At 34.8% G+C, this 17989-nt stretch overlaps 1 protein-coding gene across 1 annotated transcript in view; it reads left to right on the plus strand.

Annotated features, from left to right (window-relative positions):
- Su(var)3-9 (Suppressor of variegation 3-9) overlaps window positions 1-17989 on the plus strand; it is a 210852-nt gene that overhangs the window by 123458 nt on the left and 69405 nt on the right. The window contains exon 9 of the mRNA XM_090390180.1: window positions 14003-14651. Coding sequence (XP_090246306.1) covers window positions 14003-14651 — 649 coding nt within the window. The remainder of the gene's footprint in view (window positions 1-14002; window positions 14652-17989) is intronic.

The following is a 17989-nucleotide window of genomic DNA, read 5'->3' on the forward strand; positions in this document are numbered from 1 at the left end:
CAGAGTAAGAGTTTATCATTCTCATCCAGATGTGTGAAAAATATTGCATGATAGGGCAGTAACGAATGGGCCTGGTGTACTGGGGTCCATGATTGAGAAAAAATAGATACATATAATGATAACCCAGTTTAATGTAATAATAATATATAATGCTATTATATATTTTATTATTACATTAAACTGGGTTATCATTATACATATCTATTTTTTCTCAATGATGTCAGCAGCTGATTATACAGAAGAATAAAGGTAGGGGAAAGCCAAGGTTCAAAGAATAAACATAATTTTTATGATACAGAAGAAGCAGTATTTGTGATGTGCTTATGCTGAGAAATGTTGAAGTCATGATTATCCCTGGGAAAGATGTGATATTGTTTTGCATGACTTGAGTTTATTATGTAATGGTTGGTGGTAAGAGAGAATAATACTGGGATGAGGTTTAGAAGGATTAGAGTTAACTAAGTTCTCACTGAAAATTTATATGGTTATCATTTAAGGGCACATATTTGAGAAATTGTAGAGTTTTATGCAGATCTAGCTATTTATTCTCTCTCTCTACAATTGGTATCTAGTTTTCTCTCACTCTCTCTCTCTGACTACTCTTGCATTTGAGTAGTCAGAGAGAGAGAGAGAGAGAGAGAGAACCAGCCAGCAATTGAAAAAAGCAGAAGGATAATTTTGTTTAGAAGACCTGTATGCCAAACAAAGCTTTAGAAATGTCAAGAGCAACTACATTTGAGTTTGTCAGAATTTTTCCACGGAACTGGTCTAAAGACGAGAAGCATAAACAGAAATAACACCAGTGAATCAGAATTTGCAGACTCCATATTGACAGTTCTTAATTGGAAGGTCTCAAGATATTGTTAGAGTTGGTGGTTGATGGATTTCTCTGTGGCTTTGAAAAGAGTAGAGTAAGAGCAGGAACGATAATCAAAAGAGGGGGATTTGTGGCTTCTTATGGATTAGTTGGAAATGAGCATATTTCCACGTAGAAGGAAAAACACTGGAAAAAGAGTAAAACAAGTTAGTTAATGTATACAGTGCATTACATTTTAGTTGCATTTATTTTTTCATTTTATTGAATGAATTTTTTTTTTATTTTATGATTATTATTATTAGTAGCAGTAGTGGCATATGATGCAGAAAAGCAAGTTTATAAAGCATCAGCCAAAAAAAAATAAAACTACTGTACCATCTGTCCATCCCCTCCAATAATTTGTCTAGTTTGTCCTTGAATTTATTCAAACTACTCACTTCCACAACTACATATTATATCCTGTCATGTCAAGAGTCTGACAAGAGGAAGAATGTCATCAGCATTAGCTTGCTCATTCCGTTCAAAGTCTTAAGCACCTCAATCAGATCACCTCATGGGTTGGCGCCTTCACAGCCAGGTGGGAAGGAGTGGCAGTGCGTAGCACATGCTTCTTGATTAGACTGGGGTTCGAGCCCGTCACTACCAAATACAGAGGATTCGGAAAGGTCAGGGAATGACCACCGCATATTCCTGGAGCAATATGGCCTTAGTTGCCAATGCTCCTAAAAAACAACCAAAATAACCAAATAACCTCATGGGTTCCTAGTCTCCAGACACTGCAATTTGCAGAACTGAAGCCTTTCTTTGTAAGGCCACCCTTTCGTTCCTTTCACCAATCTTGTGGCCCTTCTCTGCCTCCAGACCTGTATGCAGTACTCAAGATGCAGCCTAACCATTGCCTTGTACAATGGGGTAATCATCTCCTTATCCCTGCTGGAAAAGTTCTTGTATGTCATTCACAAACCCACGAGTTGTCCCGGCAGCCTATCTGCATTGCTCAAAGAACTTCATATCTGACTGCACAATTATCACTGGGTCTTTTTTTATTTTCCACTATCCTGAGTACCATATTCAGTACTTGTATTAAGTACAAATATTCTTGCACCTCTTCAAGTAAAACAGACTCCTGTTAACAAGCACAAACCATGCTGATTAAAAGAAGTGATAAATATTATCTCCTTATCTGTTAACTACAAGTTATATATTTTAGTACATTCAATAAAACTATAGTTTTTCATTCTCAATTTGTTTCTCTCTCTCTCTCTCTCTCTCTCTCTCTCTCTCTCTCTCTCTCTCTCTCTCTCTCTCTCTCTCTCTTATATATACATAACTGATATTAAATCAAAATTAATGTCAGTAGCATGGCAAAACTGTTGAGCGAAAATAATAAATTAAACATAATGATTAATCACCAGGGATGGAGAAGAAAAGGTGAGACTAAAAATTGTAGCAGAAAATCTCCAAATAATTTAGAAAATCCAATTGAAAATAATAAATCAATTTTAAAATTTAGAGCCAATTACATTAAAATTTAACGGCTCTTCCCTCGTAATGTGCCAGTTCCGAATTACGTGAAATATCACAAATAGAGACTAAACTAACTACAATAAAATAAAACCAAAATAACAAAAATAGACTAACCATTATGCCCCATATCAACAGAAGACCACGAGGCCAATAATGGTCAGGGAATCACTGCATTTCAATTGCTAGACAAATCGCCACAAAGGCGAACCGATCAAAGGATCAGTCCACCCTCCGATCAAACCGCCAATGCAGAGGATTTGAATAGCGGTGGTCCTTATGCAGCGAAAAATAAAATTATAGAACAGACAGACTAGCACTCCAAACCAGAGCCACACCACTGAGAACAATGTAAGCTTAACCAGCTTATATAGACAAATAAATAAATAAATAAAATACTATAGATGGTGGTACAGGTGCAGCATTAGCACATCAAACCCATTACTATCCTTTTTTTTTTTCCTTTGTTAGTTGTTGGCGCATCAGCTTCTGTGGCCATAATGCACCTCCCAATGTTTTTGCAATTCTCTGATCCAAGCCCGAGACAGGATTCGAACCCGCGACCTTTGGGTTGCCCGGCAGGCACTTTACCCACCAGGCTAGCCCGGTTGGCTCCCACTATTACCATTTTATTTACATATATTAGCATAATGAAGTAGTTAAAAAATAGTAAAAAATATATGAAAATTAAGAAAATAAATATAAATAAATATATTTATTTTTTGTTATTTTGGTTTTATTTTATTGTAGTTAGTTTAGTCTCTATTTGTGATATTTCATGTAATTTGGAACTGGCACCTTACGAGGTGGGGCGCCATTAAATTTTAATGTAATTGGCTCTAAATTTTAAAATTGATTTATTATTTTCAATTGGATTTTCTATGCAGCGATGGAGATTTATTATTTGGAGATTTTCTGCTACAATTTTTAGTCTCACCTTTTCTTCTCCATTCCTATTGATTAATCATTGTTTAATTTATTATTTTCACTCAACAGTTTTGCCATGCTACTGGTATTAATTTTGATTTAATGTATAATATCAGTTATACATTGGGCATCATGTGCATTTTGCCACCTCTAATGATAGCTTTATATTTATTTTCTTAATTTTAGTATTATTTTTTACTATTTTTTAACTATTTCATTATGCTAGTGTGTGTGTGTGTGTGTGTGTGTGTGTGTGTGTGTGTGTGTGTGTGTGTGTGTGTGTGTGTGTGTGTGTGTGTCTATATATTATTTGAGTTAAGTTGTAATGTATAACATGACTAGTAAAATAGCTACTCAAGAAAAACCAAAAACCTATACGGGTGCTAAATGTAGCCTGGAAAAAATACATATATGCCAAAAATAACATAAAATAAGCAATACAATTGTACAATTAAAAAGTTAATTATAGGCGATCAGATACATTGAAAGGGACTTTTTCAAGGGCTAACCCTTTCAATGTATCAACCATAATTAACGAGCTATCTGTTTCTGTAGTCATCGTCCAGCATAACTTGTCCGAATGATAGTTAAAAATTAGAGATAGAGGGCCATAAATATAAAAGGCATATTTGTTGATACATTCCAATTTAGCAGTAAGCTAGCGAGATGACTGTTAGCCCGACGGATAGCCAAAATTTTAATTAGAGAAGGAGATATATCCATTTTTAGGCCTATGTGTATAGTTTAAAATATATGCAGTCTAAGCGCTTACCAAGTAAAGTAGAGGCTTGTGCTAACTAAGGCGAACGGAAAAAGTAAAAGTATAGGTATAGTACCTCAATCCCCCTCGAATACTCTAATAGTTCATGAGGTATGAAAAATAGGGATAAAAAAGAGAAAGCTAAAAAGAATAGAAAAGCTAAATCATAAACTAACTTAGGATACAAGCGGGAGCGTAAATTCCCAACCCTTATAGTAAGGGATCCTGGTTATGGCAAGCAATGTAAAGACAATAGAAAGCGTTAACATTACGTAGAAAATATAAATGCTTACCACGGTATACCCAAGGTACAAAAAGCCCGCGTGAATCAGCACATGTAGATTATATACACGCCTACCAACTGAAGCCCCCCTAGGAAAAGTAGTTAAAATAGTTGAACTATATATTTAGTATTAAAATATGCAGCGCCCTCTGCAGTTTTTATATGCTGCATAATGTAATACATAGAAAAAGCCCGCAATTAGATATCTCTCGAAGTAATTGTAGATGTTAACAGAATAAGTTCCTACTCACAGAGCAAATATAGGTACAACGTTTCTAATGCATGTAAGCTATATAAAACTTACTCCATGTGCAGTACCTACTATTTACATACATACATGTCCAACAAAGGCTACGCAAGCCAAAGTAACGTAACTACTACGAAAAAATAACCCACAACGGCTATGCTGTATCAGTGCCGGTTTAAGACTTTATCCATGATATATTGTGTGTTAGGTTATATCGCCATTTGTTATTGGCTATCAACATGGCTTTATAAAGGTATCGTGCAATTATATAGTGCGGGAAGCAATTTTTTAATAATTTAGATCTGAAATCTATAAGTGTATCTATAATGTAATCGGTCTTGTTACATATGCATAATCTTCTGATACCTTGTGCGTTTATGATATTGCGATGAATCCGTTTAGAGATGTTAGAGTTCCAGTTGGTGAGTTCTATAGAATTGAAATGAAAATCTTTACGTTTGTCATACAGCTTATCCGTATATCTAAGTCTAGGAACGTAGCTAAATTGGAACTGTTTGTGTTAGTTCGTTCTAATATTAATTCTGGCGGATAGTGTTTAATTGCTTCTGTAAGGAAATCTGGCATGTTAAAAACTATCAAATCGTCAATATATCTGTATATGATAATATTGTGTTTAAAGTTACTTTCAAAGTGGTGTAGGTATAGATTAGCCACTAAACAAGAGCTACAGGCACCCATAGGTATACCTGTGTGTTGCCTATATATGTAGTTGTTGAAAATACAAAGGTTAATAAGGTCATCCCTGTATCCCGGTTTTTTGCCATGCTAGTGGGGTTGTGTACCTCATTAATTGCAACTTATGTGAAGCAAAATATATTGGGCAAACTGGAGGGGAGCTGCATATTAGAATTAACATACATAGGTCTCACATTAAAAAATTTGTAAATATTAAAGACATTGAACTACAGCACTTTCAAGTACACAGCTTTAGTAATACCACTATTACTATATTAGCTATTGAAAGAAACCACAGTACTAGGTTAGAAATGGAAAATATAAATATATATAAATATAAAACTCTATATCCATACGGTCTTAATAATAAATTTAATGGACATTGCTACACCAACAATAATATAAACGAGACCTGTATATATAGCCTGTTTCAAATAGTAAAAAGACCCAAAGCTAACAGAATAATAAAAACTTATAATAGCAAAAAAACCCGCACACGAAATATAACAGACGATTTTACTGACATGTTAATAAATTGGGATAAACCTGTTATACATGTTAAACAGATTCACGATTTTATATTTGGGTTGAAGCACAGTAAGCTCCGAGCACTTGCCACTGCCAACTGCACCTATAGGCATAAGAATTTACACCTTAACCACCTACTTAAGGATATATTTAAATTCATGTTGAATAAAAAAACTAAAGCTACATATGAATATATCAACTTTAAATTTAGCCATGCATTATTGGATTATGTTTGCTTTGATAAGATTATCAACTTATACAGAAGTGATTTGCCTATTGCAAATTCACAGATATGCACCAGATTCAGTTATAACAAACCGTTTGGACTTAGTCTGTAATTACAAAAAAACAGCTACTAACCTTGTCAATAGTGATATTGAGGTGGTTTGCTTTTGCCATTTACCACAATATCAGGCCTATGTGGACAAACACCATAAGCATATTATAACTGGAGATTTGAGCATCATAGACTATCCTGAACTGCGCGAGATTCTTTCTTTTGGATTTAAATTTCGACCAAAAACCCATATTAATACCAATGCCATCATTAAGCAACTACACTCAGATCTAATGAAATTCAGCCTAAAATTATCTTACAAATATAACATATCCTTAGAAGCCTTCCACATGTGGCTTACTCTTACTTTCCAGGCTGTCAAGAAACAGATAAGGTCCATATGCAATAAATTACCACCTACTAAGGTTTTTAATTTAGCTATAATTAAACAGAAACTTAAAATGATACAAAATAAGTTTATACTTACTACCATTGATAAAGCCTCTAATAACTACAGTATTATATGTAAAAAATTTTACACTACCATATTATTAAACGAACTTAACAATAGTACCACTTACAAATTAGTAACAGACAAACGTAACTCTATTACCAAGAAAATACGGGCTTGGCATAAAAAATTAAAGCTAACTAACCATAACACCATATATCCATACATATACTGTATACCAAAATTTCACAAAACTCCTACCGGTTTTAGATTTATAACTTCGTGTAGGGATAGTTACGCTAAGATTTCACATCGCAAACTCGCTAATTTACTTCATACTATTTCTGAGAACATTGGTTATTCCAAAATTATTCTCAATAATAGACCGGTATTAAATTACATAAATAGTAACATAGACATAAATACTATAGAACATATCAATACATTTGACTTCAATAACTTGTTTACTAGTATCCCACATAACTGCTTAAAAACAGTGTTTACTGAATATTATAATAAATATAAAACTTTTTTACCTTGTGAGAAACACTACTGGGATGACCTTATTAACCTTTGTATTTTCAACAACTACATATTTAATGGCAGTAACTTATATAGGCAACACACAGGTATACCTATGGGTGCCTGTAGCTCTTGTTTAGTGGCTAATCTATACCTACATCACTTTGAAAGTAACTTTAAACACAATATTATCATATACAGATATATTGACGATTTGATAGTTTTTAACATGCCAGATTTCCTTACAGAAGCAATTAAATACTATCCGCCAGAATTAATATTAGAACGGACTAACACAAACAGTTCCAATTTAGCTACGTTCCTAGACTTAGATATACGGATAATAAATAATACGGTACACACTAAGCTGTACGACAAACGTAAAGATTTTCATTTCAATTCTATAGACCTCACCAACTGGAACTCTAACATCTCTAAACGGATTCATCACAATATCATAATCGCACAAGGTATCAGAAGATTATGCATATGTAACAAGACCGATTACATTATAGATACACTTATAGATTTCAGATCTAAATTATTAAAAAATTGCTTCCCGCACTACATAATTGCACGATATCTTTATAAAGCCATATCGATAGCCAATAACAAATGGCGAACACACAATATATCATGGATAAAGTCTTAAACTGGCACTGATACAGCATAGCCGTTGTGGGTTATTTTTTCGTAGTAGTTACGTTACTTTGGCTTGCGTAGCCTTTGTTGGACATGTATGTATGTAAATAGTAGGCACTGCACATGGAGTAAGTTTTATATAGCTTACACGCATTAGAAACGTTGTACCTATATTTGCTCTGTGGGTAAGGAACTTATTCTGTTAACATCTACAATTACTTCGAGAGATATCTAATTGCGGGCTTTTTCTATGTATTACATTATGCAGCATATAAAAACTGCAGAGGGCGCTGCATATTTTAATACTAAATATATAGTTCAACTCTTTTAACTACTTTTCCTAGGGGGGGGGCTTCGGTCGGTAGGCGTGTATATAATCTAAATGTGCTGATTCACGCGGGCTTTTTGTACCTTGGGTATACCGTGGTAAGCATTTATATTTTCTACGTAATGTTAACGTATTCTATTGTCTTTGCATCGCTTGCCATAACCAGGATCCCTTACTATAAGGGTCGGGAATTTATGCTCCCGGTTGTATCCTAAGTTAGTTTATGATTTAGCTTTTCTATTCTTTTTAGCTTTCTCTTTTTTATCCCTATTTTTCATACCTCATGAACTATTAGAGTATTCGAGGGGGATTGAGGTACTATACCTATACTTTTACTTTTTCCGTTTGCCTTAGTTAGCACAAGCCTCTACTTTACTTGGTAAGCGCTTAGACTGCATATATTTTAAACTATACACATAGGCCTAAAAATGGATATATCTCCTTCTCTAATTAAAATTTTGGCTATCCGTCGGGCTAACAGTCATCTCGCTAGCTTACTGCTAAATTGGAATGTATCAACAAATATGCCTTTTATATTTATGGCCCTCTATCTCATTAATTTTTAACTATCATTCGGACAAGTTATGCTGGACGATGACTACAGAAACGGATAGCTCGTTAATTATGGTTGATACATTGAAAGGGTTAGCCCTTGAAAAAGTCCCTTTCAATGTATCTGATCGCCTATAATTAACTTTTTAATTGTACAATTGTATTGCTTATTTTATGTTATTTTTAGCATATATGTATTTTTTCCAGGCTACGTTTAGCACCCGTATAGGTTTTTGGTTTTTCTTGAGTAGCTATTTTACTAGTCATGTTATACATTACAACTTAACTCAAATAATATACAGACGAATATAATGTTTAATCATTTTTGATGGCATTAATCAGATCTGTGACAAAATAATATTACAGATTAGAAATAATAAAATAATATTATAAAATAATATTATAAAATAGATATAAATTAACAATCCTATTTTCTTTTTACATACTTGGATATATATATATATGTATATATATTGGCATGCATTCAGTTTTGGTTTTGTTTTGTCCTGTGTACATTTGTGTAGTTGTCTAATTTAAAGAAAAATTCAATGTTCTTTGCACAGTTTTTGTCCTTATATGCATAACTACAGCACAGACATTATCAAATGCAATAGCTGTTTCTTTATCAACATTACTGCAGGCCAACACATTTCATATTATGCTCACTGCATTTTGGGTATCTTTTGTAGATGGCAGTGTGTGTGTGTGTGTGTGTGCTTCATTTTTGCTGTTGCTAGTAACAAAAACATCATCTTTTTGTTTGGTGCTCAGCAGCTCTTCTGGTGTTGTGTTGCTCTGGTAGAAACTACATCATGTACCTTCACAAACTCTTCAAATTCGCCAACAAAATCCATATGCTCCTTCAAATTCCTCAATGTTGCTATCACGTTTGTTTGCTGGACTATGTTTTTCAATGGTATTCTCTCTGAAGCAGTTGATTATTACAGTTGATGCAGTACTGTCCCAAGCAATAACAAGATTACAGATAGCATCCGTAACATTCCAGTTTGGCTGCAAATTGTTCCCTCCCTCCTTCTGTGTTGAGGATAAAGTACCTTATTAGGCAGGCTCTGTATGCTCTCTCTTGTGGTTATAAATAATCCCTTGATCCAGTGGCTGCATAACACTGGTGATAATGGGAAGTAAAAACAACAGCCGTATATTTGTCAACTTAAGTGTCTTGGTAGAATGTGCTGTTTCTTTGTTGACTAATCCAGACTCACTGCAAACATTCTGTGAAACCAAGTTATTCCTGTCCTTTTTGGAGCCAGCCACTACTGCATTTGAAGTCACTAATTCCATTTTGCTGACTAGATAATTTGCCATTTTTTGCAAAATCGGACCCGATATTGGCAAATTAGATGCACACATTTGTTGGTACCACTCAAAAAGTTTTGTTTTAAGCTCCTTGTGTTTTGAACTAGGAATTTGTTTCCTGTTTTTTTATTGTTGCTCCAGTATTGCGCACTTCATTTTTTTTTTTTTTTTTTTTTTTTTTTTTTTTAGTATTGTAGATAAAGTAAGTAAAGGGATGTTGTATTCCTTTGCAATGTGTTTTGTTTGGTTCCAGGCTTAATTCCATCAGTTTACATTTTGCCACCATAACAGCACTATATGAGATTTAATATAAACATACTTTAAAGTACTTTAAAGACATTGGCTCAGATAAAATTTCTTTATTTTTTTTAATGAAAATCCCAAATACGAGAGGTATTAGAACCTATAGTACTTAGTACCATGCTTGGATTGGAGGTTGAGAAAATGAGAGAAGATATTTGTTGACATTAGACTTGAACTTCTGTAGACTGTAATTTTCAGGAAAGACATATTAAGGAAGGTTGTTCCAGAAAACGGCAGTTGAATGAATAAACAAGGAAGATGAAAAGTTGGTTCTGTGAGTTTGAAGTTGGACAGTAAATGGATGTTGGCTGATGGCGGCATGTGTTCGGACTGTTTTGAAAGAGAGAGCAGAAATTGTAGAAGCCAATTCAGAAGAACAGTGCCCATGGAAGTATCTGTAGAAAAGGCATGCAGCAGAAACAGTACGTCTATGAGAGCGAGTGGAGAGACTGTTAGAGTCTCTCCACTTAACGAGTCATTAATTAACCTAACTGCCGTCTTCTGAATGGAATCTAGAAGCCTGAGAGAGATTTGAGGCACTGCCCCAGATGTGGGATTAGGGCGGATTTGCGATTTGTACAGAGTGAACAGCTGTTTGGAAGAAAAGTAACAACGAGAGCGAAAGAGAAAACCAAGTTTTTTAGATGCAGAGGAAGCAATATTTGTAATGTACTTGTGCCAAGAGAGATTAGAAGCCAGGGTAATCACCAAAAGAGATATATCAGCTTACCTAGAAATTGGAGTGTCACCAAAGATAAGCATAGGAGCAGAAGAATCCTTTTTTGCCAGATATAAGACAAGACTGAGTTTTAGAAGGATTGAAATCAACTAAGTTGTCTTTGCCCCACTGGAGAATTACCTGGAGATCGGCATTTAAGGAATTGGAGCAGATATTCACGAAGTTGAAGCTGATTGAGCAGGGCAAGATTTCTGAAAATGGAAAGTGGAATGCAATGTGCTATCATCGGCAAAACTATGGATATGATTTCCAGTCAGTGGAAGAAGGTCATTAATATACAAGAGGAAAAGAGTGGGGTGAAAGAACTGAACTTTGGGGGACACCAGCATTAGTGGAGAAGTTAGAAGACAGAGCACCATCTACCATCAGTGATGCACAGTGCAGTGAGCAATCAGAGAGAGAACTGGATAACCAATTACAAAAAAACAGTTCGCAAACCATAAGATGGAAGCTTGTTTAGAAGACCTTTATGCCAAACACGATCGAAAGCCTTTGAGATGTCAAGAGCAACTGCTTGTGTTTCACCAAGCTTTTACATTGAATTTGTCCATAAATGGGTAACATAAGCCAGAATATCTCCAATGGATTGACACTGAAGGAATCCATACAATAAATAAATCATTGTTTAAACATAAACTAATTAGCTAACTAATTTCATTGAGAACGTAACCCCTATTTTTAACCTTATCTCTATGGGAAATAAACTCCCACTTTGAGTTTTCACTTTACGAGCGTGCACTAGGAACGAATTAACTCATAAAGTCGAGAACTACCTGTATTATAAAATATCGGTGTAGATACACCATAGATAGCTCATAATGAAACACTACATAAGTAGTGCATCAATTTAATTGTATCTCATATTGTGATTACCTTCACGAGTTACCATGTATTGCACTACCTCAAATAAGTAAAGCTTCACTAATAGAGAAGACTATTGTTACTTATTCTGAGTGGGCACCACCACCAGATTGCACCATTTCAAGGCTTGTTGGCCTATTATCGGTCGGTGGGTGGGCAGGTACCCTGGTGTTGCAATCATGCCAGTCCAGTTGTGAAGTTAATTACACAATATGAGAGATGCCAAAAGGTGTACAAAATAACACTATATTAAAATATAAATGCACAAGGTATAATGTGATATGAGCTTAAAATATCAGTGTAGATACACCATAGATAGCTCATAAAAGAAAAACGTTTTGTACACCTTTTGGCATCTCTCATATTGTGGAATTAACTTCACAACTGGGTTGGCATGATTGCGACACCAGGGTATCTGCCCACCCACTGAAGATAGGCAAAAAAGCCTTGAAACGGTGCTGGGTGGTGGTGCCCACTCAGAATAAGTAACAATAGTCTTATTAGTGAAGCATTACTTATTCGAGGTAGTGCAATGCATGGTAACTCGTTCTGAAGGTAGTCAAATATGAGATACAATTAAATTGATGCCCTTACACTACAGTTGTAGTTTTTCTTTTATAAGCTATCTATAGTGTATCTACACCGATATTTTATAATAACATGGTTTTAATAGACAATGGCACAAAAATAGTTGAAAATCAGACACTGGCCTGTTGGCCAGTGTCTGATCTTGGCTTATAAAAAAAGCCAAAATTATCTGGAATTTAGATTCAGAAGTTCATGAAATTGAATTAAATGATATATAAATAGATGCAGATGATGTTATTGCTTCCAAGAAATAATGTTTTTCTTATTATTATTATTATTTAAAAAAAAAAAATTGTCTTTTACCTTACTTTAATGATGGGAAGTCAAAATAAGATGAAATTAAAATTTAAAAGCATGTACCTACAAAGTTTTAATTTGAAACTTTAAAATTGAGTTTCTTTATTATGTAGGGAAATAATAAAGAAACTCATTCCACTGAACTGCCTATTGGAAACTTAACTACAGGGAGTCCACATGTTCTGAAGGCACATGACCACAGTTGTCGATATAAATGCAGCAGAACAACCTTTCTAGTATCAGGCTAGAATTTCTAATATCAGGGGAGGATGGCTAGAATTATGCAAGCAAACAGACAGGCCACAATGTCGCACATCACGTCAGAATACAACCTTGGTGCGCAGAACAAAATATCGCAACGGACCACTAGTCGCACTTTGTTGCGAATGGGCTACAGCAGCCAATGGCCACATCATGTACCTTTGTTATCAATGAAGAACAAGTGAGCACACCTCCTGTGAGCACAGCAACACCAGCACTGGACTATCGAGGATTAGAAAACAGTTGCTTGGTCTGACGAATCGAAGTTCATGGTGCATCATGTTGATGGAAGGCTCAGAATTTGGCGAAAACAACATGAATCCATGGACCCATCATGTCTGATGATTACTGTGCAAGGTGGTAGGGGCAGTGTTATGGTGTGGGGGAATGTTTTCTTGGCAAATGTTGGGTCCATTGATACCCATAGATTCACGCCTGAATGCCACATCGTACCTAAACATGGTTGCTGACCACGTGCATCTGTTCATGTTGACAGTTTATCCTCAGTAAGATGATTACTTCCAGCAAGATAATGCGCCGATGCACAAAACTCGGATCACTATGGAATGGTTCCAGGAACATAACAATGACTTTTTTTTTTTTGCTGCAGTGGCCCGCTCAGTCCACGGATCTCAATCCTGTTGAACATCTTTGGGATGAGCTGGAAAAGGCTGTTCACTGCAGGCCTACACCTCCGTCAAATCTCAAGGAACACACTCATGTCTGCATGGTATTTCATTCCTGCACAATGTTTTCAGCATCTTGTTCAATCCATGCCTAGACGAATTCAGGCTGTTTTGAAGGCTAAAGGAGGCTCAACATGCTACTAGGTAGGTGTACCTAATAAAGTGGCAGAACTGTGTGTGTGTGTGTGTGTGTGTGTGTGTGTGTGTGTGTGTGTGTGTGTGTGTGTGTGTGTGTGTACATCTCTTCTCTTGTACATAACCTTCTGTCTCGCTTTTTTTTTTTTTTTTTTATATATATATATATATAGAATCACTTTTATTATTTTCGATACCTTTTTTTGCATTTTGAAATGAGGTTTTGTGGATGCTTTATTAATTCTGATATGTTAATTGCAGGAAAGAAGGTATAAAAAATGAAGCAATAGACCGTAAGAAGATAAAACATATTATTTATGACGCATGTAAACATGATGGAGACATTGCAGTTCTGCTCAGGTTAACTAGAAATTCGTTAGATGTCATGGCTGATGGGAATATCACTAAAATAAGAAAGGACTTCAAGCAAAGGGTAGCAAATTTATCAAGCCAGAGCTCTAACTTTTCAAAGTATTGCATTAAGAAATTGAAAATTGAAGAACGGTTTGGTAGTGTTGTAAATTTCTTGACCTTTTCTGAGAATCGTAAACAGGTGCTTCCAAGGTTAAAACAGTGGGAAGATGATATTAACCGTCTGTCCAATGAAGTTGCACCTATCACTGTAGAAAATTATGTTGACACTGAAGGGCCACCAGACAATTTTGTATACATTACAGACTATAAGCCTGGTGAAGGGATACTTATTCCCGATGATCCGTTAGTGGGCTGTGAATGTCAGAACTGCTACGAGAGCAAAAAGGAATGCTGCACAAGTCAATCAGGTGGATGTTTTGCATATAACAGATATGGACTTTTGAATGTTCCAAAGGGCACTCCAATATATGAATGCAATAAGAGGTGTAAATGTGGTCCTAATTGTTTAAACCGTGTTGTTCAGAAAGGAAGAAAGGTAAGAAAATTTGTTTGATTTAAGGTAGCCATTTAATTTTAAAATTGTCAGTGAGTGATTCTTCTCATTTAAAATATCCAAAAAATTATTAAATTTCGGTTTGTCTTCATGACACTTTCATGCCATTTGATTACTGTATGTGTTTTTATCCCACATTTATTATTACTGAAGCAGTCGTTATTCATTTGGTCCTGGGCAGCATTGTTTTACTAGGGAAGCTGAGGTGTTTTTCCCAACCAAATAAATTGATAAAGATAAATTGATCTTTAGAACGCATGACATGCACTTTCTCTCCCATTCATCTTTGCATGTGTACCAATCTTAAAACTTCAATTATCCATTTTCATTCAGCATAAAATTGCAACAAAGATCACTTAACCCATTATTGTGTGTTCTATTCACTCTTGATTCAAATATTTTTATTATTATTTTTTTAAAATCTGTTTTGTCGTTTTGTTATCCTGTCACTAAAACATCATTCCACTGCTATGATGCCAGGTTTGGCCAGTGCCCTTTTTTTTTTTTTTATGTTGCTGCAGTGACTGCTTCAGTTATATTGTGCCAGCTCATATAGGTGCTTTTATTCTGTTTCCACAAGTGTATTGTTCATTGGCCAATTTCCATGTCATGTACCTGAAAAAAATCAGGAAAACTTGTATGCGTATCTTACTCCCTTTGTCTGAGATGCTTCATTATTATGTAGTCTGCTATTCCTTGATTTTTGGTAACCTAATTGCATATGGTAGGCACCTCTTGATAGCTATTGACAGACCACTGCAGCAGTCTATCAGTATTCAGAAATTTTTATAACAGGATGTATTTTCATACAGAATTAGAGGTCTTGTGTTTGAGAAGACCTCCACCTTTCAAATTGGTTGAAGAAACTTGCGTGAAAATGCCTTGTACAAGGTGGCACGCGAAATGCTGATGCATTTGTATCATCAGTTAAAAGTGAACTGTAAGTTCAATTTCATATAAAGACGGTAGTACCTGCTCCTACCAATAAGCAAAATGCACAGAAGTTGCACCTCACAATAAGAGGGGCAATAGGCTAAAGTGCCCTTTTTGTTGTTGAAAGAGTGTAACTGCTGTTTGCAGACATGTTGATCTTTTTTTTTTTTTAAACTCTTTGGATACCTGCAGAAAATATGATGATACTTTGTTTATCCCAGGATTTCAAAGACTTTCTAAAAGAACGAGTTTGGGAATCTGAACATCTTGCCAGCTTCATTATCCTTTCCACAACTATGGCCATTTTTTGCCTCTTCTGAGTCAAGACATGAACCCATGTTGCCTTTTCTTGTGGGATTCCTTGAAAGAGAAGTTCCACAGGAAACCTTCTGCATTCATGGATTTTAGAGCCACAGTCATTCAGTTGTGTTGATTGTGTTGTGTGAAATTGATACATCTTCATCAATTCATTACAGACATTGGTACATGTCATTACAGACATTGGTATATGCTTTTAGGAACTTGTTCATCAAAATGGTGGACATATTGCATTTGGTGAAATATTTTCCAACAATCTGACCCACAAAAATTTATAAAAGTTGGAATGGTTTTATGAATAAATGAGTTTCTTAGGAAACATTTAAATCTGTGTTGATGATTAAATGTTGATTTGAATCAATATTTCAAGTATCACCCTGTAGTAATCACTGAACATTAACTGCTATGCTCATTGATCTAGTTACATCAAGGGACCAATACTTGTTAACTCCTAGACCCCAATGAATTTTAGTACTTTCGTGCTCTTCAGGTATTCCATCCACACAGCTTAAGCTCAATATCTTTAAAAAAAAGCTCTTTCTTTAATTTCTCTATTGAAATTTTCAGAAATCTCTTTTGATTATCATGTAAACAGGGAAAAAATGCAGGCTCAAGCATGAAATGTTGCTAACGCCCTAACTGTTACAATGTCAAATTTTCTTCATAAATTTTTTTAGTAAAAAATATTACTATAACATGTAAAACAAAACATATTCAGTAAGAGTGGTGGGTGGGTTTTTATTGCAACAATAAAGAACATTTATGAAAAAAATGTTATGCATTCTTTCTTTGGTGTGTATTGTGCTTCTAGTAAAAAAAATTTAGAGGAAATTTATTATTGGCAGCTATGCTGTAGATTGCAAAAACTATGTCAAATAGGAAACACTACATTGTGTACTCGATAAGAAAAGTGTATGTTATTACTCGATGTAGAATTGTTTGTTGAAAATGATATTGCTATAGCACCTTTCCTGGATGCATATATGCTCTTATAAAAATTTCAAAGCTGTTGGGGAGCTGCATTATAAGTTTCACAAAAACTAGTGTCAAATTGCAATCGTTTCAGCCGCTTCTATTTGCGCAATCAAAGATAGTCACAACAAATTGTTTTTTTGGGGGGGGGGGAACATAAATCAAAAGTTCCCAACCTTTTTTTATCTGCCAATCCCTTTATAAAACACATTTTTCCCTCTTTGACCTACTCATCCTTAAAATACAAATTTTAACGGGTAGATTTATAAGAAAAATCTGTTAATAATAGTTGATCAGTTGATTATTTATTAAAAAATATAAAATAATTATAACACAGATAAATAATATTATATAATTTGCCCATTGACTTCCCTCTTTCAAAGACAATTGACCCCATTGGAATCCCTGTCATAAATTCTTGCGTTTAGGTGTCTAGTATTTTTTATTTCATCTAGTAATAGCATTTCAGGGAAACTTATCTGTTGATAGTTGTGTTATAAACCTTTAAAAATTGCGGTCATGGTGAAATGAAATAGAATGTGTGCATTCATGTTTTTGTATAATTAATGCTGCTATGAATGATATTTTAGTGTTGTAAACCAGGTTATCTTATTTTATAAATGACAGAATTGTTTGAGTCTGGACCATATCTGCCACAAAACATCCTAATAAATTAGGATGCAAGTTAACTCACCACATAATGCCTTACTCTTCAATTACTTCTTTAGTGTGTCATGTTACAAATGCTTGCATATTTAGTGCCAGGCAGAAAACAAAAAAATGCAGTTTTTTCTGAAAATGGAAATTTTTATTTCACTATTATACAGAATGAGTTTTTTTACTTAATTTTTTCTAAAAACATAATTTCTTCGTGACTGGAGCAGAACATGCCCCCCAAAAAAATGTTTTGAAGTATTTTTAAAAATGTGCTTCAGGTGCTTTGGTACCCGAGGCTTGCCATAGACATTCTCTCAGGTATGACAAGCTAGGGCTTACTACCTGGTAGGCTAAAATGCTGATGTAAATGATATTCAGGATTCACTTAAATGAAATTCAAGTGAACTGAATTTCCACGAAGCTGGATTGTTCTGCAACAA

Source organism: Mastigoproctus giganteus, chromosome 2 (assembly GCF_048544385.1).
Source record: "Mastigoproctus giganteus isolate SK-2022 chromosome 2, ASM4854438v1, whole genome shotgun sequence".
Classification (NCBI taxonomy): Eukaryota; Metazoa; Arthropoda; class Arachnida; order Uropygi; family Thelyphonidae; genus Mastigoproctus; species Mastigoproctus giganteus.